Genomic DNA, 26,672 nt, shown 5'->3' on the forward strand with positions numbered 1-26,672 from the left:
AAAAAGCATACATTAGACATGCAACCTGATACCAATTTGTCAATTTTGGAAATCTCTGCCATGGCAGGTACTTTTCACTACACCCATCAGCAGGCTCTAATGGTGTGCATGATTGCAGCCAAAAAGGTAATAAATAGAAGTCTTCACAAGCTCCTTTGAAGAGATTTAATAAGATGCTCTATATGATTTAAATGGAAGAGCTGCATTTTAGTTATTCTAGTTTACAAAAACTATTTAAAATCACATAGGGGCTTCTACTGGATTGTTTGGAAGAATCTTAATATTTGTCAATTCTTGTTAAACTTTAAACATTTTTCTTGATTTCCTCTATTGTATTTTTACTACTTTCTTTCTTTGTATTAGTACATGAGACAGTCCAACTGTTTTTTTTCCTTCTTTTGTAAAATAAACTTAAATATATATATATATATGGATCTACGTATGGACCTACGTATGCATTATTTTCCCTATGTTTCCACTTCATTTATTCCCATTAGAACTGAATTTTAGACATTTACAAAATGCTCTCCATTACCACATACTTTGGGAAATAATTGGGAAACTGAAAACGGATGTATATGGCCTTAAACATACTTACTCATAGAATGTAGTCCATCCATTGGCAATGCTCTTGGTTGCCAGGAGACCACTATTGCCATGGTAAGTTAGCAGCACCTGTTCATGCCCCTGTGTGCCAAGGGTCTTCAGCCCACCACTTGAGCCTACAGTTAGCCAAATAACCTGGTTGTCAGGTGCAACGATGCGGACGGGGAGTCCACTGGCATCTCTGCGAATTCGTAGTGTGTTCCCATGACTGTCAGCCACTGTGGTCAAATCCCCATTGCTATAGCTGAAGTTATATTTGAAGTCTCCAGTGATCAAGTTTGCCGTATGCTGGTGTGTTCCATTACTGTCAAACATGTACACTTCATGCTCAGCGGATGAGGCCACTTCATACAAGCCCATGCTGTTAAGTGCCGGCCTGTTTTTTCCAATCATGCGAATTCGAATATTTCCCAGGTCAGCGACGTACAGGGTTCCATCCGGAGCTGCTACAAGAGAGGATGGCACATTCAGACGAGCATCTTTAGCGAAGCCATCTCCTGTTAAGTAACAATCACAGTTGACATCGGTTTTGCAGTCACAGTCTGAAGGCGCCCCTGCCAGGTGAATGATCTCACCATCTGCTGCTACGCTACGTATGCGGCTCATCTTCCTCTCGTCTGTCTCTGCGATGTGCAACACACCATTGAAGGAGACAGTAATGGCGCTGGGGGATTCCAGATGGATATGCGTGGCTCGCTGTGTTTCTGTCACAGAGATGTCTGTAGAAGGCATGGGGCAGTGCAGGGGTCTGCCCGCTGCCACGCTGACCTGCCCCTCCTCAGTGATCCGCAAAACCACGCTGCCATCCAGCACAAACAAAGAGTTATCCATCGGACTGACAGCCAGGTCTGTCGGCCATTCTAATGACACCTAAAGACAGATAAATAAGAAAGCATACAATGCAGAGCAATAATGCAAAGTTAAACAAGCAGCTGTTTCATTGTGAGATACACAGCTGTGTCTTGGATAAGATTTAACACTCCATTGTATATAGTGTTATCTCCTAAATTGCATTGGATTAAGTATAAACAAACATCAGCTAAAACAAGTACATACACCACAACTCATTTATTTAATTGAATTGGTCAGTTATATATTACATAAGCATTTGAGTATTTTTCACTCGTCACCTGATGGAGGTCCATTACTGAGTCACAACTCAAAGGTCGAGCAGACGCAAGGTCATTAGACCCCAGTAGTGTTGAGATGTTGCCGTTCTGATCCACCTTCCGGATCACAGTCCCATCCACAAAGTAGATCAGTCCATTCTTGTCAACGGCGATCCCTGGAGAGACGAGAGGGAAAGAACGAAATGTGCAGGTCACACAGCTGTCCTCTTTGCTTGCCTGATCAAGGCAGCGGGTACATGTGTCGTGTTTGGCTTCCCATTATTCAGGTCACTGCAGAAAGCTTCGCCCTCAATTATTCACATCTTGCTTCCCACTGCTGAATTATTTCTTAAGGAAAAAGTGGAATAGGATGTATTAGAACATCTCTCCCTCCCTCAAGCCTTTCTGTCATTGCTCAATCTCTGTGTCTCTGTTGGTCTGTATGTCTTCTCAGGGTATTTGACAAAAGCATGTGGGAAAGCAACAAACCCACTTTAAAATCCCAAATGTTGGGAGTGTGGGTTGCTATAGTAACTGCTGCTTGGTAAATGTGTGTGTAGCTAAGTGGTAGACTTGTGTTTCTGAGGAACAGACGGTAAAGTAAACTGATGGTTATGGTTACTGTTCTGTCCAACCCAAGGAATATGCAGGTATGCACCAGTGCCTTCCACTATTTCTAGTTATGATTGCCTGATTGTAAGTCTCTGCACAGTGTAAAAACATCTCATAAATTGAACGCATTACATGTAGGTCCATAACATATTACATTACAGTATATGATACCTACACACATGTATCCATCATCCAGTGTGAGTGTATTCATGTGTAAATGACAGTATAGATTATTCAAAAACAATGAAAACAACTCTTTTGAACTCTTCTGAGTATATATGCTGAAATATGCTGTCTATGTTCTCCAGACAAGAGTGACACTTCATAATTTATTTCTGTGAAGCCATGAATCGTTCAAAGCAGCTTCATCAATCTATTGTGTCTGGCTCAGTCAAATTATTTAGTTCCTATCCTGAGGCTGTCAGTTTACATTTCCCCCGTTGAAGCACCAATCCAAAGCTTCAGCACAAAATATAGTGTTAAAAGCTTCCAGTGCTTTGGGATGATCTTTCATGTCAATCAAATTCCAATCTTTGCCTCAGACATTCATTTCAATTCATTTTAAGAACTTCAGATGTTGCCAAGTTTAAACCACCACTGAAAAAAACACTGTTACTCAAAAAGCAAATCAATCACTACTATGATTATCAATTTACACTTACTATTAATAATCCTTCCTGGTATTTTAGGCTGAGACTATTAGCTATTGCTTTCACACCTTTGGGTCCTGTTAGAAGAGCCTCTGTGGCTGGCCCTCTATCTCCACACTGAGCTTCATCAAAAGGCAGGCAATGATCTCCAGTACCCACAACCACCTCCGAGGTCTGCAGGGGCTCCGAGCTGCCAGCGAGTGCCCGCGGGCTGTAGATGCGTCTGGAGTTGGTGTCTGACACGTACAGCTTCCCGGTCACTGGATCCGTGGTCAGGTAATACCGGTGAGCAGGATTGTTACTTGGGTAAACACATATGAACAGTACAGTAGGTGTTATGAGAGAAGACATTAGTCTGCTGTCAGAATCCATTGATGCGACTCATAAATGATTGGTTTGACATTGCAATTGTAGATAGCAGATGAAATGAGAGACTGATTAGAATATTAATATCATTAAAGACGTTCAGAATCGCAGCACGTTTTTTCACATCTATCAAAAGAGTGTGAGCTCATGACAGATGGGAAGAAGGAAAAAAGAATGTGTGATAGGGAAGTAAATGTGATGTGACTGGAACGTATTTGTGGGGGCGGTGATGACGACTTCAAGACTCTCAGATCATTTCAATAATTTCCGGACCCTTGCGGGAGAAGGTTCTCTGTGATGTGGCGATTATATGCATATCTTAATGACTGTCAACAACTGGCTTTTCATAATGCTATGCTTATTTGCATTCATTAATTCCGTCTCCCAATCAGTCTGATCATTTCTGAATGAGTTAGTGCGGCCCCTCCAGACATCTATTAGTGGCTAAATGACCAAGAGTCGGGAATTTGTGCATGACTACAGTGTGCAATTCTGTGACCTTCTCCTCTAGGATCAGATAAATCTTTTCACTTCTTATCAAAAGCAATTTTAAGGGTATTCTCACAAACTCCGTGTGCTCTATTCAGTCGATATCCTGGACAGTTTGGTGAAAGGCACTGGCCTGTGTAAAATCCAAATGTGAAAATGTAAAACAGCGGTTCTTCTTTCAGCTGAAGGCCCTGTGTGTCAGCCATGGCATCATATTCTAGAGAGTGCTTGGAAGGCTTGAGTAAATCTTTCTGGATGGTTATAAAAAGGTGGTATTCAAGCATTAGCCAAATTATGTGTCTTGGAATCTTCTGGGGTTAATACCTCTGTTTTTTGTGCATACGCTTTAGAAAATCAAATTCCATTAGAAAATATTGAAGTTAAACATATGTCCTAAAGGGTCATGGATACGCCTGTGAGTGAATCTTGTTGATCTAAAAAGTTGCAATGTTGGATTAATTGGATGAAACTTGGATACATGCATGGCTCTCAAAAACCACTTCAGCTTAATCATTATATGATTATTATAATGTCACTTACCTATGCCTGAAATCCTTATTTCTTTGGTTGGTTTGAAAAGGGAGATAAAACAAATATAGTGAGGCAAGTTTAGGCAAATACAATTATTCCATTTACTTCACACTACTCTCTATCTATGTAGTTTATACCCAAACCTCTTGGATCAGACCACAATTCTTAGTGCCGTTTACCCACTGGCAACTATTTATTCTCAACAACAACCACACTGAGGCACTAAAATGAATCTCAGACACTCTGTCTGAGAACATTTGTATTGAAAGATAGAGTTACATTTACATTTATTCATTTGGCAGACGCTTTTATCCAAAACGACTTACAAAAGAGGAAAACATAAGCGAATCATCTTAAGGAGACAGTGGTACGAAAAGTGCCATACTACAAAGTTTCACTATCATCAGAATAGTATACAAAACAGATTTAAGTGCAACAAGTAAATAAATGTAAATTGTAAATAAAAGTTTTTTTATTTTTTTATATATATATATTTTTTAGTGACCGGTTAAGTGCTTTTGGAAAAGATGTGTTTTTAGCCGTTTTTTGAAGATAAAGAGTGAGTTAGCTTCACGGATTGATTTGGGAAGGTCATTCCACCAACGTGGTATGATGAAACTGAAAGTCCGGGAAAGTGTTTTGGTGCCTTTTTGTTTTGGTTCGACAAGGCGACGTTCCTTAGCTGACCGCAAGCTTCTGGTGGGAACGTAGCTCTGCATAAATGTTTTTAGGTATGCTGGAGCAGACCCAGTGACCGTTTTGTATGCCAGCATCAGGGCCTTGAATTTAGTTACGTGCATGAACCGTAAGACAAAGAGTGGTGTAACGTGCTCGCTTAGGTTCATTAAAGACCAGACGTGCTGCTGCATTCTCGATCATTTGGAGAGGTCTAATAGCACATGCAGGAAGGCCTGCAATGAGAGCGTTACAGTAGTCCAGTCTAGTTATGACAAGTGACTGAACGAGCAGTTGTGTGGCATGTACAGAGAGGAAGGGTCTTATCTTCCTGATATTGTAGAGTTACACTTGTCTTTTCTAAATTCCTGTGTGAAATTCCAAGCATGAAAAATTTAAAGAAATGCCAAGGAATAAGTAGATTTGAAAAAGGATATAGAAAAGTGATTCAGATCCTAAGTGAAACAAATCACGCTTAACTGGAGGTCATGTTCCAGTCACATATTTCTAAATCTGACCGTGACATGTCTAGTGCTTTGCAGAGAGATGATCTCTGATGCTACCTATCAGCATCCTATGCATTTTGACTTCAAAATCTCTCCTTAGGTATTCTGCAAGCTTTTTGTGTATCTGTGATGTTTATGTTCAAATCATCCATCCAGTTCTACTCACTCACCTGAGTTCCATGACACTGCTGACATTGCCTGACGGATAGATGCGCCTGATGAAATTGAAGTCACCAACGTACAGGCTGCCGTCAATACCCCATGCAAGAGCCACTGGTGCCAGCAGTTTGTTTCCCTCTGCCTGGCCATTACAGCTTGGGCAGGAGATGCTCCTGCGTCTGCCATTCCCCATAATGGTGCTGATGATGGAAGGAAGCTGGGAGAGAAACACATTCTCACCACTTCCTTTATACAGGATCCCTGAAATAGAATAATAAAAACAGTATATTTAAACACACACACACACACACACACACACACACACACACACACACACACAACCGGTGAAAAGTTTTGAAACACTTACTCATTCTTTATAATATATATATATATATATATATATATATATATATATATATATATATATATATATATATATATTATTATTTTATTTTTTTCACATTATAGAATAATATTGAAGTCATCAAAACTATGGCATAATATAAATGGATCTATGGGAATTATGTTGTGACTAAACAAAATCCCAAATAAATCAAAACTGTTATAATTTAGCATCTTCAAAGTAATCACCCTTTGCCTAGAATTTGCAGACATGTACTCTTAACATTTTCTCAACCATCTTCTTGAGGTTTCACCCTGGGATGCTTTTTCAATAACAGTATTGAAGGAGTTCCCATCTATGTTGGGCACTTATTGGCTGCTTTTCTTTATTAAAATTTCAAAAACTTGTAGTTTTGTAATTAAATAAATTAATATAGTGGCACAATTATATTTTTGTCTACATAACGAATTTCAAGCATTTAAGCATATGCCTTCAGTTAAAAAAAATTTAAGATCATGAGAAACATTTAAGCCAAGTGTTTCAAAACTTTTAACCGGTAGTGTATATACAGTACTGCATATACACACTCGCTGAGCACTTTATTAGGAACACTGTATTTTTTTCGTGTGCATTCTGAGATGCTATTCTGCTCACTACAACTGTACAGAGTGGTTTTCTGAGATAGCCTTTCTGTCAGCTCGAACTGGTCTGGCCATTCTCCATTGAACTCTCTCATCAGCAAAGTGTTTCCTTCTACAGAAATGCCGCTCACTGGATGATTTTTGTTTTTGACACCATTCTGAGTAATCTAGAGACTGTTGTGCATAAAAATCCCAGGAGATCAGCAGTTAAAGAAATACTCTCTCTCTCTCGCTCTCTCTCTCATATACACACACACACACACACACACACACACACACACACACACAGTACAGTGCAAAAGTTTTAGGCACTTGGGAAAAATGTATAGTGAGGATGTCTTCAAAAACAATGCCATAAATAGTTTTCATTTATCAATTAAAATCATACAAAGTCCAGTAAACATAAAAAAAGCTAAATCAATATTATAACACCAATTCTCCTAAGTACACCTGGATACAGTTTTTCTTAGTTGTTGGCAGATAGGATGTTCCAAGCTTATAGTTCTTATATCTATTTTGGCTGTTTCAATTGCTTTTGTCTCTTCTTGGAATCCCAGACTGACAGTGGGAGGCTCTGTGGGGACCATGCCATCTGTTGCAGAGCTTCCTGTTCTTCTATTCTATTTGCAAATTAAATTTTGGGAGTCTAACATGTATATTTCCTATTGATACACTAAAGCCTAAAATATAAATAACCATCTCAAGACAAATGTTTTTGTGAAGCATCTTATGTGACTAAGACTTTTGTTTTTGAGTTGCCACAGTATGCAATAGACTGGCATTCCTTAATGTCAATATTAGATCAAAATGGCAAAAAAGAAAACTCTCTAGAAACCTGTCAGTCAATCATTGTTTTGAAGAATGAAGTCTATGCAATGCTTGAAATTGCCAAAAGACTGAATATTTCATACAAAGGTATACACTACAGTCTTCAAAGACAACGGGCAACTGTCTCTAACAGGGAAATAAAGAGATGTGGAAGGCCCAGATGTACAACTAAACAAGAGGATAAGTACATCAGAGTCTCTAGTTTCAGAAACAGACACCTCACATGTCCTCAGCTGACAGCTTCAATTAATTCTACCCACTCAACACCAGTTTCATGTACAACAGTAAGACTCAGAGGTGCAGGCCTTATGGGAAGAATTGCAAAGAAAAAGCCAATTTTGACACAGCAGCTAAAAGGGAATGAATGAACACTTCACACAAATTCCCAGTACTTGTGATTTAACCCTATAAAATGTATACAAAACCTAGCCTTGATAGATTATCCTGAAAATGACTCTATGACCTGTGATCACTTTTATAACTGACAAATCAATAAGTATAATCGTTAATCTTGTATTATTCACCTCATTCTACTAAGAATGATAACTATTCATAAGACTTAACCTGATAATATACACTGACAATCAGGTTTCTCATAACGTTTAATGTTTTATCCATGTTGTAAAACCAGTGAATTAACCAGTATGATTTGTAATCAGGAATTTTCATGTTTTGTTACTTACATGTATAATATTCATGAAAGAATGTTACATTTAGTACGTAAATGCTTGCTTGTTTACATTGTAGTATTATACATGCAGAATAATTGAAATATAATAGTAGGTAAGACTTGAATCTAGAGTTTTCAACCTTTGCAGTCCTGGAATTCTTCACCGTCATAAATCAAATGGCCCAGGCATACTCATTGATCAGAAAGGCCCCTCCGCAACCTCATCTCCTGATCTTCCACACAGAGTTAAAGCAGATTTCTCTTTTGTAAGGTTACAAGGACCATCAGATTTGAACAACTCTAAGACATTTCATCTTAATCTAGCCTTGAAGGAAATTCTGAAAATCGCTTTGAACTGTGATAACGTTTGTACCTGACAAATTAAGGATTATAGACTGATGGACCTCTTTAAAATGTCTGTAGCGATGTGCAATCACCTATAATTTATAACTATAATCTTTAATTTTGTATGATTCATCTCATTCTATTAAGAATGGTAACTATAAGGCTTAACTTGATAAAATGCAATGATGTGTAAAACCAATATGATTTTGTAACCAGAGATTTTCATGTTTTGTCACCTACACGTATAACATCCATGAAAAAACATCATGTTTAATATGCAAGCATTTGTTTGGACACATAGAGAAAGCTGAGGACAACGAATATAAGGTCTCTTATACCATTTGCAAGATATAAAGTATGCACTATTTTTGAGTGGGAAAATATTCACTATTTTTGAGCGGGAAAATTGTGAGAATCTCTAACAAAGGACCATAAATCGACTGTGAGAAAAGACAGCCCAGTTGACCATGTGACTCTGAAAAGTCACTTTAGATTGGCGCAGAACACCTTTGGGGATGCGGCCAATTTCAGTTCAAATATTTCCAAACAGGAAGAACAAGCTCTCTTTTGCTCTTGCGTCTCATCTCTTCATCCTCTTTATACTCTTCGGCTCTCAACTCTTCTGCCTTCACGTGCCCATGTGAGGCCAACGGAAGCTCGGGACTCGACGTCCCGAGAAGGAATGAGAAGGCCTTGCTTCAAAACCAAAATCATCATTCAGACAGACAATACATTCGATCATACAGAGGTCAACACATTGACGGAATGAACTTTCGACCAAGTGCCAAGAACCAAGCAACACAAAGAACGCAAGGAAACACCATAAAGACATGCAAGTACATCTCCACTTTTGTGCTCAAAGTGCTGGTGTATTAATTAATTAATTTGTGGAATCCGATTGCAAATCGATGTAGACTCAAATAAGGATAAAAGGTTCCTAAGGTATTGTCAACAGACTCCGTAAAGTTTATTTTCACTGTACTGATCAGATATTTCACATTCTGTCACTTTTCACCAACCTGTCTTATGTATATATGTGTTAGATTAGATTTATGTTTAGAATAGTAATGAAGTTTGTCTGTGTTCAAAGATGACTTGACTGTGGTATAATTTGATAAATAATCTCATCCCTGTTTCAAAAGTCAAAGCTGTACTTAAACATGAGTGATATTATTTAAAAAAATCCATGAGAATAATTTCACTCCAATAAGTGAATTAATCATAATTCATTAACACCAACACAATGACAAGTATATATATATATATATATCAAAGCCACAAAACAAAATATATTTCATTTCTGATTTTACAAGTTGGCATGCTCATGTAACCTATAAAATGGATGTGGGGAAAAATGTTTTTTCTTGCTTTCTGTAATGAACAGCCTGAGTATAAAACTCAACTCAAGATAAAAGTTTTAAACCCTGGACATCACTTATTGGGACTTAATGCTGTGATCTTTCTAAACTTTCGCTAGGAACTCTATTAATGTAGACATTGAAGTAGCACTTTTATGTGAAAGCTCAAAAAAGAATTAATTTGCTAAAGGCATCAGAGCTACCATAATGAACATTGTCATTAATATGGATGAATACTTCAACTTTTAAAATAAATTGAGTATTTCTTCTTCAGTAGTCCAGTTTTAACCAGTACGGCACCTTTTTGGTTTTGTTTTTGGCCCATGTTATCCATTATGTTCCATTAGATGACATTAAGAACCTGCTATTTCAGACCTTATCTTAAATTACCAAACATTAACACTACAGTCAATACTATTTTTTGCATAGCCATTATTTCAGCACATTAATGCATTTAGTATTTCTCACTGTTTTAGACAATTTCTTTCTGTTGTTTAACATATGCTACGAGAGACAGAAAAGCTTGTGCCACACAAAAGCAGTTCTCTTTTGGCAAGTGAGACATTCTGTTCACCTGAGAGGTGGCTGTCTACACCACTGTATTCTTTATGTTTCCCATAGATCTCAGCTCCCATCCTAAAACCTTTAATTGTTTCAATCACTTTTAACACCACTTTCAGTCCAAGACTGTGCTAAGAGCTTGGGTCATTACAGATAAATATTTTAGTCCTGTGAAAATTTAACTTGTTTCTTTTTTGGGTTGGCTTCAAAGAGGAACTTCAAAGGGAAGTGCCATGCCCAGGTCCCTAAATTATTCATACTGTGCAACATGTTAGACTTCTAACACTTGCTTTGGCCTATTAATCACATCAATAGCCCTGCACTGAACTGTGATGTTATTGGCTGGGCACCACCTCTCTAGCTCAGTAACAAGCTTCCTCAGTGGCAACACATTATCGCCTTTGCTTTTTAATTGGCTCAGCAGCTGTTTCACCAAAAATATAGGACTCTGAATCTGTTCTTTTGAAATATTTTTCAAGGCTCCAGCTCTTCTTGTACATCTGAAATTTCATTTTGTTTGGTGCCATAAACACAACAAAGTTAAAGTAGTAAAGAATAATTGACAATGGACCGTTGAATTGTTTCAAAATAATGAACAGCCAAGGTTGTAATGCGTTCACGACGCATAGTGGAGTGACCGTTGTACCTTAGATGTGCATTATTTTGGGCTGGAGTCAATTATTCCGCTTATACCATGGTTACCACCCGTTAAAAACATCGTTCAGGGTTTTATCTCAAAACATTTATTTTGTCCCTAAAATGCTCTAGTGAGTAGAACAACTACGTTTCCATCCAAGGATTTTTTGCGGAAAAAGTTTTAACGCATCAAAATAAAGCTGATGGAAACGCACATTATTGCTAAAAATATGTGTCACATGAGTTTGCCCCAATCGTTACCCTGTATTAATCATGATGACAGTATTGAAAGCTAATTTATTGTACGTGATAATGGATTAATCTTTACGGCATATAGATCTGATCTGGAAACATGACACTTCCAGGAATGATAACACAATATCTTGTGCACATTGAACAAATGAATCGCCACTATTTGCGAGTATCAATCCATTTATTTATTAAAGTTTATTTTCCACACCATTCAAAAATAAATTGACGGAAGTCACGGAATTAGCAAAACATAAAACATATAATTTCTGTGCAAAAAGATGTTTTAAATAAAATATAAATGCACAATACTAGGAGAAAAGAATCAGTGCTTTTTTCTTTTTTTTTTGGAACATACACAACCCAATTCTATTAAAATATTATTTAGTTTTACTTTTGAAAAAATGCCGGCAAAATTCTATTAAATAAAAAAAATTACCAAACAAAAAAAGCATAAAAAATTAAAACTATTTACAAATGAAAAAAGCATTAAATAAAAAAAATAATTAAATAAATAAATAAAAAAAAACCTATATTAGACCTATATATGCCTTTGTATATACCCTGTTCTGTAGACGAAAACAGTCCGCTGAATGTCATTCTCAGAATGTTCTGCACTTTTTCAAGACTATAAACTATCAGAACTATTTGTCCAATGCTTAGTTCACTTACAGAAAACGAGCTTATAAAACATTTTAAAATGGTTAAATACTTTAAATCTAACCATCTTTTACTTCGGATCGCATTTACTGCTTCTTCAGAAAATGTAAATGTGCAATGTGAAGCTAAAATAAATTGTTTGTGTTTTGCACTACAGATATGTGAGGCTAATTATGGGGAAATATATTGAAACATTAAAAGTTATTTCAGAAAATAGAAATAGTTGTGGTATAAGGTCTGTTAAGGAAGGGTTGGTCTACTCAGATCATTGAAGATCAGGGAATGGATAATAGACTGTCACTTATCAAGTGCAGTGGCAAGCTGGGGAGATGAATCAAGTGTATCTGTATCTGCTGCCAAGCCTCATTGGGCATTCCTTGATTGTGAGATAACTGTCAATTTAGCTGCAAATGTTGTATCCTGTCACTGGCTGATATCAGCTGTTTATTCAAACAGTGCTTAAATGAACACAAACCCTCTGTTATTCTGAACTGCACATGAATGATGGCTAATTTCTTCCCATGTGCATCAAAGCAGGATGCATAGCAATTTGTTCCTGCTTGATTGGGCCCTGCCATAGATTAATTGATTGAGAGTAGGACAGGAATGAAGACATGGTCAGAGGGGATCTTGAGAATGTCTAGCCCAATATAAGCCTCTTTTTTTCATTCAGAGCTCTACAACGTTCCATTGATAATATAAATTGGCTTGGGTGGCTGCTTTTAAGTGTGACTCAACAAAGTCATTGACCTTGATGATGAGACAAACCAATGACATTTCTCACTAGCTCAAACTGTGAAATTGCTGCATTGCGTTGCTTTAATCTCATTATACACAATGCACATTGCCTATGAACTGCTGTTCAAATACAAGAACAGGAAACCCACTTCAACTAAGTACTAAGATTTGCAGTTGTGCAGACACTGACATGATAAATGAATACTGGGTTAGGATATTAAAACAAACCCTGCAAAGTAAGAAAAGTGCAATCATTTCCTAAAGTGAAACAGAGCTGCTACATGTGTGTGTACACACACACACACACACACACACACGTTGTGTTTCCATGTTTTATGGGGACTTTCCATAGACATAATGGTTTTTATACTGTACAAACTATATATTCTATCCCCTAACCCAACCCCTAAACCTCACAGAAAACGTTCTGCATTTTTACAATTAAAAAAAAAAAAACATAATTTAGTATGATTTATAAGCCGTTTTCCTCATGGGGACCGACAAAATGTCCCCACAAGGTCAAACATTTTGGGTTTTACTATCCTTATGGGGACATTTGGTCCCCACAAAGTGATAAATACACACACACACACACACACACACACACACACACACACACACACACACACACACACACACACACACACACACACACAGACACACACACACACACACACACACACACGCACACACACACACATATATTAGTGCTGTAACGAGCAGGGGGGGTAATATGTATAATATGTAAAATGTCAAAATGTACAAAAAAAGAAATATGAAAAAAAAAAAATCTTTATTAAATCACCAATAGTTTCAACAATTTGGAACACTAGAAGATAATTACCTAGATTGACTTGAACACTAAATAACAAGATTAACTGTTCACATAAGTCAAGTCAACTGGTTTTTATTGTCGTTCAACCATATACAATTAGTACAGTACACAGCGAAACGAGACAACTTTCCTCCAGGACCATGGTGCTACATAAAACAAAATAGGACAAACACAGAATCACATGAGACAACACAGTCTAAATAATATTTCTACATAAAGTACACGTGCAAACGTGTGCAAAAAAGTACAGGACAGTACAGTAAATTACTAAAAGGAACAGGACAATAGGCACAGTGAGAGACAGTGCAGTGCCGACCAGTACGCAGTAGTGCAAAAAGATGACAGTTTCTAAAAATGCCAAATGTAAACATATATGAAATAGTGTTCGATGGACATAGCAGTTATTGAGGTAGCAGCCAGGTATAAAGTGACAATGAATTAAAGTGCAACTCTGGACATGTGCAAAAGTTGAATAGTGTACACGTGTGTGTGTGTGTGTGTGTGTTTGTCAGTCCAGTCTCTGAGTATTGAGGAGTCTGATGGCTTGGGGGAAGAAGCGGTTACACAGTCTGGCCGTGAATGCCTGAATGCTTCGGTACCTTTTGCCAGAAGGCAGGAGGGAGAAGAGTTTGTGTGAGGGGTGTGTGGGGTCATCCACAATGCTGGTTGCTTTGCGGATGCAGTGCTTTGTGTAAATGTATTTGATGGAGGGAAGAGAGACCCCGATAATCTTCTCAGCTGTCCTCACTATCCTCTGCAGGGCTTTGCGGGCCGAAACGGTGCAAGTCCCAAACCAGGCAGTGATGCAGCTGCTCAGGATGCTCTCAATAGTCCCCCTATAGAATGTAGTGAGTATGGGGGGTGGGAGATGTGCTTTCCTCAGCCTTCGAAGAAAGTAGAGACACTGCTGGGCTTTCTTGGTGATAGAGCTTGTGTTGAGGGACCAGGTGAGGTTCTCCACCAGGTGAACACCAAGGAATTTGGTGCTCTTGACGATCTCCACAGAGGAGCCATTGATGTTCATTGGAGAGTGGTCACTCTGTGCTCTGCTAAAGTCAACATCCATCTATTTTGTTTTGTCCACATTCAGAGACAGGTTGTTGGCTCTACACAGTCCGTTAGCCACTGCACCTCCTCTTGTATGCTGACTCGTCATTCTTGCTGATGAAAGCCACCATGGTCCTGTCTTCGGCGAACATGATGATGTGGTTCGAGCTGTGCATTGCTGCACAGTTGTGAGTCAGCAGAGTGAACAGCAGTGGACTGAGTACACAGCTCTGGGGGGCCCCAGTGCTCAGTGTGGTGGTGGTGGAGATGTTGTTCCCGATCCGGACTGACTGAGGTCTCCCAGTCAGGAAGTCCAGGATCCAGTTGCACAGGGAGGTGTCCAGGCCCAGTAGGTTCAGCTTTCCAATCAGGTGCTGATGAATTATTGTGTTGAATGCTGAGCTGAAGTCTATGAACAGCATTCAAACGTATGAGTCCTTTTTGTCTAGGTGGGTGAGGGCCAGATGGAGGGTGGTGGCAATGGCATTGTCTGTTGAATGCGTATCGTCCAAACCAAACTGCAGTGGGTCTAGTGAGGGAGGCAGCTGAGTCTTAATGTGCCTCATGACGAGCCTCTCGAAGCACTTCCTGATGATGGGTGTGAGTGCGATGGGACAGTAGTCGTTGAGGCAGGACACTGAAGACTTCTCTGGCATGGTGACGATGTTGGTGGCCTTGAAGCATGTTGGAATGATGGTGCTGCTCAGAGAGATGTTGAAGAACATCTGCCAGCTGGTCTGCACATCCTCTGAGCACTCTGCCAGGAATGTTGTCTGGTCCAGCAGCCTTCCGTGGGTTGACTCTACATAGAGTTTTCCTCACATCAGCCGTGGTATGACAGAGCACCTGGTCGTTGGGAGGAGGGGTGGTCATCCTCGCCACCACGTCGTTCTGCCCCTCAAAACGAGCGTAGAAGTCGTTCAGCGCATCTGGAAGGGAGGCATCTTTGTCAAAGGCAACTGATGTTGTTCTGTAGTTGGTGATGGCTTGGATGCCCTGCCACATGTGCCGTGTGTCGCCGCTGTCCTGGAAGTGACTGTGGATTCTCTGGGCGTGTGCGCGCTACCAATGTAAGGAAAATGAATAAATAGCGCTAAATAAAAATGATTTTAAATTCTCTTCCACACTCTGAGGTAACAGGCAGGCTGTCTGTGCTGTAACCCATGAAACAAAGTAAATGTGAATGCTCTATGTGAACAGTACTCTTCAGAATGAAACAAAACTAAATAATAAAAACATTTCTGTGTAAACATAATTCAAGTAAGTTTAAAGTTTTTCTTATCATGTCCACAGTGTCTGGTAAGAGGCTTGCTATCTGTGCTGTGACAATGTCCCCTGCAGTGGAGAAAACACTCTTACTGTGGACAGATGTGGCTGGGACTCCAAGGTAAACTTTAGCCAACTTGGCTAAATGGATGAACTGGCTCAGCTAAACTGGTTCTCATTGTCCTTCCACCACATACATGGATTTGACTCCACTGGGAGTCTCTGCACTGCCTTGTAATGCTGCACCTCCTCCTCCACTACTTGAGACAAGGGCTTGGGTGGTGGTGGTGTTGCCTGTTCCGCTGGAAACAAGTTTCCAAACAGTTGTGTTTTTCATTGGTGATTGGTGCTCTTTTTGTTGGAGGACAGTCACTTTTGCTGGATGCCACCTCTGATTGCTCCTCTGTCTCCTCTCTGGAGGCCTGGGCTGATCAAAGACAAACACAATTGCAAAGTGATGTCAGATATTATTACACTGAAGTATCCAAACATGGAAAAACAAAAAACAAAAACATAAATAAAACTACCTAAAATAGACAAACATTTCTGATGGTTAAAGCTTTTATCATCAGGCTATAGTTAATTGCTGAAATGTAATTAAAATAAAACTGATTGCACTGTGCTTTTTACAGCATTTTATTTAAATAAATTCAGTTTAGACTGAAACTATTTAACAAATACCTGTGGAGTACAGTCTTCCAGAATACTGTCAATCAGGCTACTGAAGATCATGCCGCTGGTGGTCTCATCCAGAAAAGGCAGAGTTTTGAAACGTGGGTCTATTGCAGTGCTCACATGAAGGAACTGAGTTAGTGTTGTGTCAGTATCAGGGTATCCTCTCTTTGAAGTCAGATGCAATGGCAGTTTTGACATCTTTCACAACTGTTGAATCATTGTGCCGCATGGACGCCAAGATTGTGTGTTTCAGTGGCATTATCATTGAAACTGTTGGCAACTGGACAGTGCTTATGATAGTTGTCACCATTTTGAGTGGTTTGAGAGCCCAAACCATATCCTCAGCTACTTTCACTTTAATGACAAAGTAACAATGTCCTTGATGTACCTCGGAACACTCCTATCGGTAAGTGCAGAGAAAACAGCAGAATGCTGTTCTAGGTAGCGCTCAAGCATGTCGTAGCTTGAGTTCCACCTGGTCAGTACATCTTGCATTAGCTTATGTGAAGGAAGCTGGAGCATTTCTTGTTTTGTCTTTAACACGGCTGCTGATTCGATGGAAAAAAGTGACATTGGGACATCTGGTTAACACTCATTTCCTTCAGTGAAGCCAGATTTAGAGTATGCACAAAGCATCAAATATGGGGTGAAAGTCCGGCAGCTTCAACCACATTCACAATGTTCTTGGCATTGTCCGTTGTCACAGGGATACTAGCATTTGGTCTGCCAATTCTCCATTCCGATATAACTCTTTGTAGGATCTCTGACAAATGTTAACTAGTGTAACTTTCGTAGACCGCGTGAGTCTGGGGAACAGGATTTGAAATTACCCAATTATCCGTAATACAGTGCACGGTAATGGTCATGTAGCTTTCTGTTGCACGGGACGTCCACCCATCTGTAGTCAATACAATGAATTTGCAATTATTCAACTCCTGTAGTTTAACGTTTACTTCGTCATAAAGTTTAGGCAACACGTTTTGGGTGAAATGCGGTCGGCTTGGCACTATGTATCTTGGTTCCAGCACATGGAGCAAATTTTTGAATCAGTTGTTTTCATCCACTGAAAAGGGGTACATATTCAGGGCCATGAAAGCACCGAATGCGTTGGTAATATTTTGAGCACAGTCGGAGTTGGCTGGTAACTTCATTTGAAAGGCATTAGGAAGAGTATCCTGCTGATGTTGATTAGCAATTTGTTTAGTTTAACATTAAAACTAAATACGACTTAGTATAAAGTATTTGTAAAGCATTAGCATATAGGTAATTGATAATTTATTGATTATTGTTCTTAAATTGATAATACATTAATAGGCTATTTATTTATTTATTTCATTTATATTCACTTTAGCAAACTATTTATTATTGGTGATCCAGCAATCTGACAGACATGCTTTTTGGATGAGCACACATTAATTAACGAGAGAAGAGTTGCTCTGTTTCCACGCTATGCCTGACTAGAATGAATGCTTAGTAAAGAACTTGTTAACCATACATAACCAATGTAGTTTAGTTTATGCAAACCAGTGGTAAATTACAACATTAAGAAGGCATAAATTCATAGTTAATAAATAATTTATATATTTATATATCTAATGAAGTGGATAAACATTTATGCATAATTCATTTGTTTGTTACTGTTTCAAGAATTCTTATATTACAGCAATTATTGTGTAATAAGGTCGTAATAAAGCACTGACTAGTTGCAAGCTAAGTATTTTACATGACCTCATCTAAATTGAGAACTATATATGCCTTTCTCTTTTTTTCGTTCTCTTTTTTTATTCTTTTCATGAAAATGCATTATTTATACCAATCAAATACAATTCATTTGAAATTTCCTTTACATTTCCATGATCAGAAAGGAGCAGATGGAAGAATAATATTCTTATATTTATCTGCCCCCTTTATAGACATCAATAGTAGATGGCATTATCATTGTTCCCTCCACCATCACCAAAAATGTATTAACATACATAATAGATATCATTAGCACTGTTCCCTCCACCATCACCCAATCTCCAACATATCTGATATTTATTTAAACTTTTATACATTGACCACATACAGTCCAATTCAAAATTCAATTTGATATAATTCAAGTTGTTTCTTTTTATAACTCTTTTTAAATTCCAAAATATTTTTACAACTTTTTAAGTCTTTCCTTAGAAGATTCCATGCTTTTACCCCAGCAACAGACAAACACATTTGTTTCAGGTTTGTTCGTGCTATTAGATGTTTAAAGTCATACGCCGTCTGTGATTTCCATCTTCCGAAGTAATAACAAATAACTTTTGTAAGTCATGTGGAAGAGCTTTGCTTCTAGCTTTAAACATCACTAATAAAGTTTGTAATTCTACAATGTCTTTAAGTTTTAACAAACCTGACCTAATAAAGAGTGGATTTGTGTGATCTCTATATCCTGCTTTGAAAATAATGTGAATGGCTCTTTTTGTAAAATAAATAAAGGCATAATGTTACTATGATATGTATTTCCCCATATTTCTACACAATAGTTTAAATAAGGCAAAATCATTGAACAATATAACATTTTCATTGTAGTATACGGTAAGCTGTATTTAACCTTATTCAAAATAAAAAGGCTTTTTGCCATCTTATTTTTAACATGCAATATATGACTTTTCCACGTCAATTTTTCATCTAAGGTGACTCCTAAAAATCTAATTTCAGACACCTTCTCAATATTGACATTATTTACAGATAAGCTGACTTCCTCTTTTCTTTTATTGTTGAATATCATAAACTTCGTCTTATTCAAATTTAAAGATAATTTATTTACATCAAACCATAATTTTAGTTTAACCATTTCATCTTCAATATTATTAGCTAACGTTTTCAAGTCATTCCCTGAACTGTATATATTTGTATCATCTGCAAATAATACGTAGTGTAATTTTTTGAAACCTCACAAATCTCATTTATATATAAAATAAAAAGTTTGGGTCCTAAAATTGAGCCTTGTGGAAGTCCACATTCAATATTCATACATTCTGACCTATGACCATCAAACTCAACATATTGTTGTCGTTGTTGTAAATAGCTGGTTAACCAATCCAGTACAACTCCTCTAATTCCATACGTATATAATTTAGAAATAAGAATTTGATGATCTATAGTGTCAAATGCCTTCTTCAAATCAATGAACACTCCTATTGTGTATTTATTTCTGTCTATTGCGGTTGTTATGTCTTCAATAATTTTCGCGATAGCCAAGCCTGTAGACCTGTTTGACCTAAATCCGTACTGATTTTCATTTAATAATTCATGTTTTTCAATAAAGTTATCTAATTTATTAGCAAAGAGTTTTTCAAGCACTTTGGAAAATTGAGATAGGAGAGATACTGGTCTATAGTTATTAAAATTATGTTTATCTCCAGTTTTAAAACAAGGTATTACCTTAGCTATTTTCATACTATCTGGAAAAACTCTTTCTGTAAAAGAGTAATTAATTATATAATGTAATGGTTTAATAATGCAATCAATTGTGTTTTTTATTATTTTCATGTCAATACCATTACTATCCGTTGAGGTCTTATTTTTTAGCTTCTGAACCACAGATAATATTTCATTTTCAGTCACCTCACCTAGATACATTGACTGCATGATCCTATTTTCCCTTTTCCAGACTCCCCCTAACTGATCATTAGATATTGGTATTTCGTTTGCTAAGCTAGATCCTACATTTACAAAGAATTGATTTAGTTCATGGACCATTTCATCTTTTTTATCTATTACCCTATTATCCTTTTCAAAATATTTAGGTAGTTCCGTTCGTCCAGTCTTATTCCCAATTACCTTATTCAGAATATTCCATGTAGCCTTTAAATTATTTTTATTTTCATGTAACATTCGATTATAATAGTCCTTTTTTGATTGTCTCAATATATCAGTCAACTTATTTTTGTATTTCTTATAACGTTTTTCTGCATTTTCTGTTCTTGATTTGATAAACTCCTTATAAAGTCTATTTTTCTTTTTAGAGGCATTTTTTAATCCGTTTGTTATCCAAGGTTTACTATTTTGCCTTTGTTTAGATCTGCATAGGATCTCAGGACAATGCTTATTATACAATGTGAGATAACATTTAAGAAAAGAATTATAGGCATTATTCACATCATCTGTGTACACCTCTTTCCACTCTTGATTAATTAAATCATTCCTAAACTTATTAATATGATCAGCACTCCTTTTTCTTTTATATATTTGATGGTATACTGTTTTTTTAGGCAACTTATAGTCAATTATTGCAAATATAGGCAGATGGTCGCTTATATCATTTATTACCAACCCACTAATAATATGATTATCCAAAACATTTGTAAATATATTATCTATTAAAGTTGCACTAGTTGTGGTTATTCTGCTAGGCTTCGTTATTAATGGATACAACCCGTTTTTATATATTGTCTCAACAAAATCTGAGTTTTGTATATGTGAATCTACCTTTAGAAGATCAATATTATAATCTCCACAAATTACAATATTTCGTTTGTTATTTAAACCGTGAATCATTTCTTCTAATTTATCTAAAAAAGATTTCCATTTTTGATCCTGGTTTTCTATATACACATGCAACAACAATATTCTTATTTTGTTCTAATTCTATTTCTACAGCCACACTTTCCATTATATCATTAATGGCTGTTGTCATGCATTTAACTGGTCTACATTTCAATTCATTATAGAGGGCCACTCCCCCTCCAGTCCTATTAGCTCTGTTGGTAACATATAAATCATAATCCTTTAAGGTCAGATTAACCTCCTTGTCTTTCTTTATCCATGTTTCAGATAAAGCAATTAACTTAAATCTTCCTTTAAGTGTCTCCAAGAAATGTTTGATTTCAGAAAAATGTTTCGATAAACTTCTACAATTGAAATGAATAAAAGAAAATGCCTGTTCTATTTGTACCTCCTCAAATTGTTCTTCAGTGTAATACTGACAAGAATTCCTAATATTATTAAACAAATTAGTCTCTGGATCCACATTATTTTCAAAATCATATGTATCACGTTCTATATCATCAACACTTGTCGCAAAGACTTCAGTCTTATATGAAAGAGTCATGAGTTATTTCTAAAAGATCCAATAATCAAGCCGAAAAAAAAAAAAAACGTACTCACTATTGTCATTTGTACAAATCCAAGTCCTTCATTTTTCTCACCATCATCACCTTAACTTGGTCTGGAGGTCCATTCGTCCGGAAGAAAACTTTTCCATTCCTGGTCCAGGTTGATTGAATTTTGTTTTCCTTTTTCAGGGTGCGGCTGATCCATGCAATTTCTGCATTTTTTTTTGTCAAGTGCTCATTTATATACACTCCGGTGCCTTTAAGTTTCTTAGCTTCCTTCAGGATTTCCACCTTGTGCCTTCTGCTTGCAATCTTGACAATTATTTTAGGTTTATTTTTTTTTGTCCTTACTTGGAAGAATGTAACATGCTGAAATTTGCTGTTTATCCAGAGGAATGATTTTACTCTTCATGAAGCGCACCACTTGTTGCTCCAGGGTTTCCAGCTCCTCAGATGGAGCATCCTCACCTTGTTGATAACCAGATAGGCCTGTAGCCCGGGCATAACTTTGATGCCTAGTCTCTAGACCGGTGATTACAAGATCATCAGCTCTGGAATATTGTTCCAAGACATCCACCCTTTGTTCCAAGACGTCAATATGTTCATCCTTCTGTTGGATAATAGTTTTTAGTTGCCTGATCTCCTCCATAAGGCCTGTCAGTTTTCTTTGTTGCTCCACCACTTCACTTATTTCCCTTGACATAAAATTCAGGGAATTTGGCAGAAAGAGGCAGCGCAAAATGGAACGGGACGCCTGTTTGTTTACTGTTGAAGTTACGTGCTGCAAAGGACACTGAGATGAATAGTGTAATATATTTGGATGCATTGTGTTGGTTGTGCGTTATGTGAAAACTGTGAAATGTTTTGGTGCTTGTTTATTCTCTTCCGATTGAGTTTCAAAAATGGCTGAATTTGAGGGGCTACACACTGTTAGCCAATCATAACAGAGGTTGTTTACATTGAAGTTTTAAGGAGAATCTGAGGCAAAAATCGAGCTTTTCAGAAAAATGGTCACAGACAGGGTGGAAAATTATCACATATTACAAAATTATGACTGTTTTAGTGAATTATTTTGTTACTAACTTTATCAGTGGACCTTAGGGAAGATAATGAAACTGTAAAAAAAGCATGAGCATTTCATGACACTTTCAACAAAACATTTCCAGGTATTCCAGTACTTATATTTCTAAAAGTTAATTCAAGCACTTTGAGGACCTTGTGCAAATAATTACAAGCAGCGTCACAAAATAATTACATTTAAAGTACAGTACATGCTAATAAGTTTTACTCAGTGCTTACAATATGTAATTACACAGGCCTGATTAACCTGAAACTAGCCATTCTGAAGTATATGTCAATGTCTATGACAAAAATGAAAACAGCATTCGATGTCAACTACATTAATGCAATGCTTATGCTTATTGATTATTCACAAAGCAAATATGCTGATTAAATAGCAGTGTGATAAATAAAGCTGTTTAGAAAATGTCAAGCAAACAAGCTGAATGTCCAGTCATCCAGGTGTTCTTTGACATTCCTAAATATGCTTCAGACAAAACACTCTGCCCTATTGGAACAATTTCTCTCAGACATTTTTTTTTTAGATAGACACCAATGTAAAAGGGTATGATAAATAATAAAAATCAACAAAAGATTGGTTATTAAAAGGACAAATAAAAGCTCAGCACTGGGAAGTAACACAGCAACATATGCTCACATACAGAAACATACATACTCTAAATGCCCAGACACAGAATCCTATATGCTCACATACAGAGTTTGCATTGTGATCAGATGTTTAAGCCACAAACTGTGAGCACATATGTTTGCCTCTGCATTATCATGCAGCGAGACAAATGGGATTGTCAATGAAGATCTCCCTTCAGAAAATTTATTACATTTGTGATGTTCTCCAGGACAAAATTTTTCCCCATCTCCTTAACTTCCTGGGCATGTCCTCTGATGTACAGAAATGCACTAACTTTAAAAGGAGGGAAAGGTAGCATTAAATGCTTTCATCTAATTTATATAACTCCGATTAACCAGGGGGAGTCAGATTTATATAGTCAGCTCTTTTAAGAGCCATTCTTTTCAGAGTAAAAGACAACGCTCAAGAAGATTAACAGCACGTAGATATATACTGCATCACCCTGTATAAAATGCAAATAACCACAAACCTACTTCTAACTAGTTAGAGTTATGATTTTTTTAATCTGTTAAGAACAGATTATCATGTTGTGGATTCGTATTTAACTGAGCTGAAAGCTCTAGGACGGATGCTCTATGCCTCAGTGCTCTCAATCAGAATGTGCAGTTCCAAGGCCTTTTTATTCCACTGCCTTCCACTGTGTCTGTGAATTATTTTTATTTTTTTTACATATTTAGTTAACAAAAACAGCAAATAAATAAATAAAATAAAAACAATACAGTTAATCAACTCAAAGTTTATGAACTTTAGTAGCTAAAAACAATCTAATCAGCATACAATCATCAAAATATAATGTTCTTTTCTACATAATGGTAATATAGAAAGATTTACATTGAAAGTAAAATGATATGCACATTCTGCATCTTATTAAGGTTTGGCAAAACAATTAAATGCACTATTAACGGATGATAATTTGTATCAACTATTACATGATACAATGCCAAAATCAAAATTATTTTAATCCAATCTGGCACTCTAGGTGTAAAATGAGAATTTAAACTCAAATTGGGTAGGAATGGTGCTTAGACAAGATAAACTGTCTAGAGGTGCAAAAATAAAGGCTGAGCAGACGGCCATGACCATTTGTTCGGCAGGTCGGCAGATTAAAGGGTGTGAAAATCCTAAGGCCAACTGGCATTTAGCCAGCAAGCAAAAACAGGCTTAAATTTATAAAGCATTGGTTCAGGAAAGGTGAATGTCTGAAAAATCTGATGTTGTCACATTAACTAATTCTAGAGTAATAACCTGAAACAACTGCACCTGAATAGTGTTAGTCTAATCTTGTGTAGTCTTTTAGGACATTATGATGTGCAGCAGACTGACTTCACTCCCAAAATGTGCAGTCTGACTGCTAGATCTACTTCAAACTGTGCACATCACCTTCTTTTACAAAGAATAAAAAGATGGCACTATGTACAGTATATAAAAGTCAAGATTTATGTTGACATAATATGATTCCTTGTCACCCAGTTTCATTATGAAGACAAAGGAACAGTAAATGTCTTGTGGAATAATGCCACATTTCCATACTCGCAGTTGTGCTTTAATGGCACTTTTATTAAATTAAGCAATAAGTATGCATTCTTTGCCTAAAACATGGCTTAAGTTCATTCAGCCATATCATGTCCCCAATAATGTTGGAGAGCATAGCTCTGACTTGGCATGCGGTGTTAATGATTCCAATTTAATCTGTCATTGCTGTGAGTGATTAGCTCTTTCAAACTCTGCTTTATTATGTTCAAATGAGGCAATGAACCATTATTTCACATTAAGATTAATATTTATGGTGATGATTCTAGGTAGAGGCACTGACCCCTGAGTTGGCAAGGGGACATATCCCATTGGAACCATCTCAAAAGCAATAATAATAAGCAATTCTCACCGTTTGGCACATCCAGGATGTGATGCTTATCCAGGGTCCAGCCACCCATGCTGGAGGCCTCCAGCTCATATCCCTGCAGTGTAGCTGTCCGCTTTTCCCATAGGATCAAATTCAGGCATGATTCATACTCAAAGCCCACAGATACTACATCATAGGAAAAAAGCATGGCAAACGTTATCTATTATCCAAAAAAAATCTTCCACCTACCTTAAAGTGAATCTACTGATAATTGAAAATCATCTCCCTAAAAGACACTGAGATTTATGACAAGCATTTTAAAATTTGTATTCTATATGTGACTATTTTATATATTTACTAGTTTATGTGGCTTTGAAAAACAGCACAATCAGTCTATTCTGTTTATATAAAAGTAAAACCGGTGCAGTAATTATGTCAGCATCATTAGGGAAGATGTACTTTAGCAAACTGAATACTTTCAAACAGTCCAGTCATAGCAACATATTCCAAATGGGTTGTTGGACTTTTGAGAGCGTTTGGGGTTAATTTGCAGGTTACCCTTCTGTCACTCAAACTCGACGTTGTAACTTTAATGCTGGCATTAATTTTGCATTGTTAGAATGCCTTCTAAACCTCAAAATGTAAAAAAATACAACACAAATTGTAATATTAACAATTTAATCATAATAACTCACTTTCTTCAAACTACAAAACAAAGGTGACAAAAGTGTCCCTTTGCGCCTCCTGGTAGTGATTTTGTGAACATGTCTCACGTGTGAGAATTTAAAGTTTTCATGCAGTGGTACTCCCATGTTAATAAGGCTCAATCTGGTTGCTTTCCCACTGTATGTAGGGACTACTTCTCTTTACTGGGCAAACTCCCACTTAAACTTTGGTAAAAGGTTTAATGTTACTTGAATTGGTACTATTTTTGTGCATTTCTATGTTTATGCTGTGGAACGCTTTGTTTGTAAAATATTGATAAAGCATTATATTGAAACATATTGTTTGTTTTCTTTCCTAAGAAGGAAATAAATTTATTTTTACAGGAAAATAATTATATTTAAATTCAAATTTCAGCACTTTCAAAATCTGTTATTAATTGCAATCAACTAAGGAACATTACGCGATCAATCAGGATTAATATTTGTAATCGACTGACAGCACTAGTATTTTATTTTTAAGTCTAAATCATACTGTATATTTTATGCAGGTATTAAAATAAACCAAAATGATATGTCCTAAATCACTTTAAAAACAAGTTCTAGGATATTCACTTCACCTTCTAGCCTGTATGATCATAATGATAAAATAAGTCTTCTTGGTGTAATCAGTTTGGCTTTTACTATAAATTGGTCGTGAAAAAAATAATCTCGCCAGTGTTACGAATTATCTGGTTGGAAAAAGATGAATTGTCTCTTGGTTTAAATCAGTTCAAGTTAATAATATATTTATACACAGAGGGCTTTATATAGATCT

At 36.9% G+C, this 26,672-nt stretch overlaps 1 protein-coding gene across 2 annotated transcripts in view; it reads right to left on the minus strand.

Annotated features, from left to right (window-relative positions):
• The window catches only part of LOC127659702 (teneurin-3-like), a 171,884-nt gene that overhangs the window by 11,479 nt on the left and 133,733 nt on the right, over nt 1-26,672 (minus strand). For both annotated transcript variants that reach the window (XM_052149641.1, XM_052149640.1), the window contains 5 exons: nt 25,236-25,379; nt 5,715-5,964; nt 3,046-3,278; nt 1,737-1,891; nt 599-1,476 (listed from right to left, as the gene is read on the minus strand). In XM_052149641.1, coding sequence (XP_052005601.1) covers nt 599-1,476; nt 1,737-1,891; nt 3,046-3,278; nt 5,715-5,964; nt 25,236-25,379 — 1,660 coding nt within the window. The remainder of the gene's footprint in view (nt 1-598; nt 1,477-1,736; nt 1,892-3,045; nt 3,279-5,714; nt 5,965-25,235; nt 25,380-26,672) is intronic.

The sequence above is a fragment of the Xyrauchen texanus genome, chromosome 19, assembly GCF_025860055.1.
Source record: "Xyrauchen texanus isolate HMW12.3.18 chromosome 19, RBS_HiC_50CHRs, whole genome shotgun sequence".
Taxonomy (NCBI): domain Eukaryota; kingdom Metazoa; phylum Chordata; class Actinopteri; order Cypriniformes; family Catostomidae; genus Xyrauchen; species Xyrauchen texanus.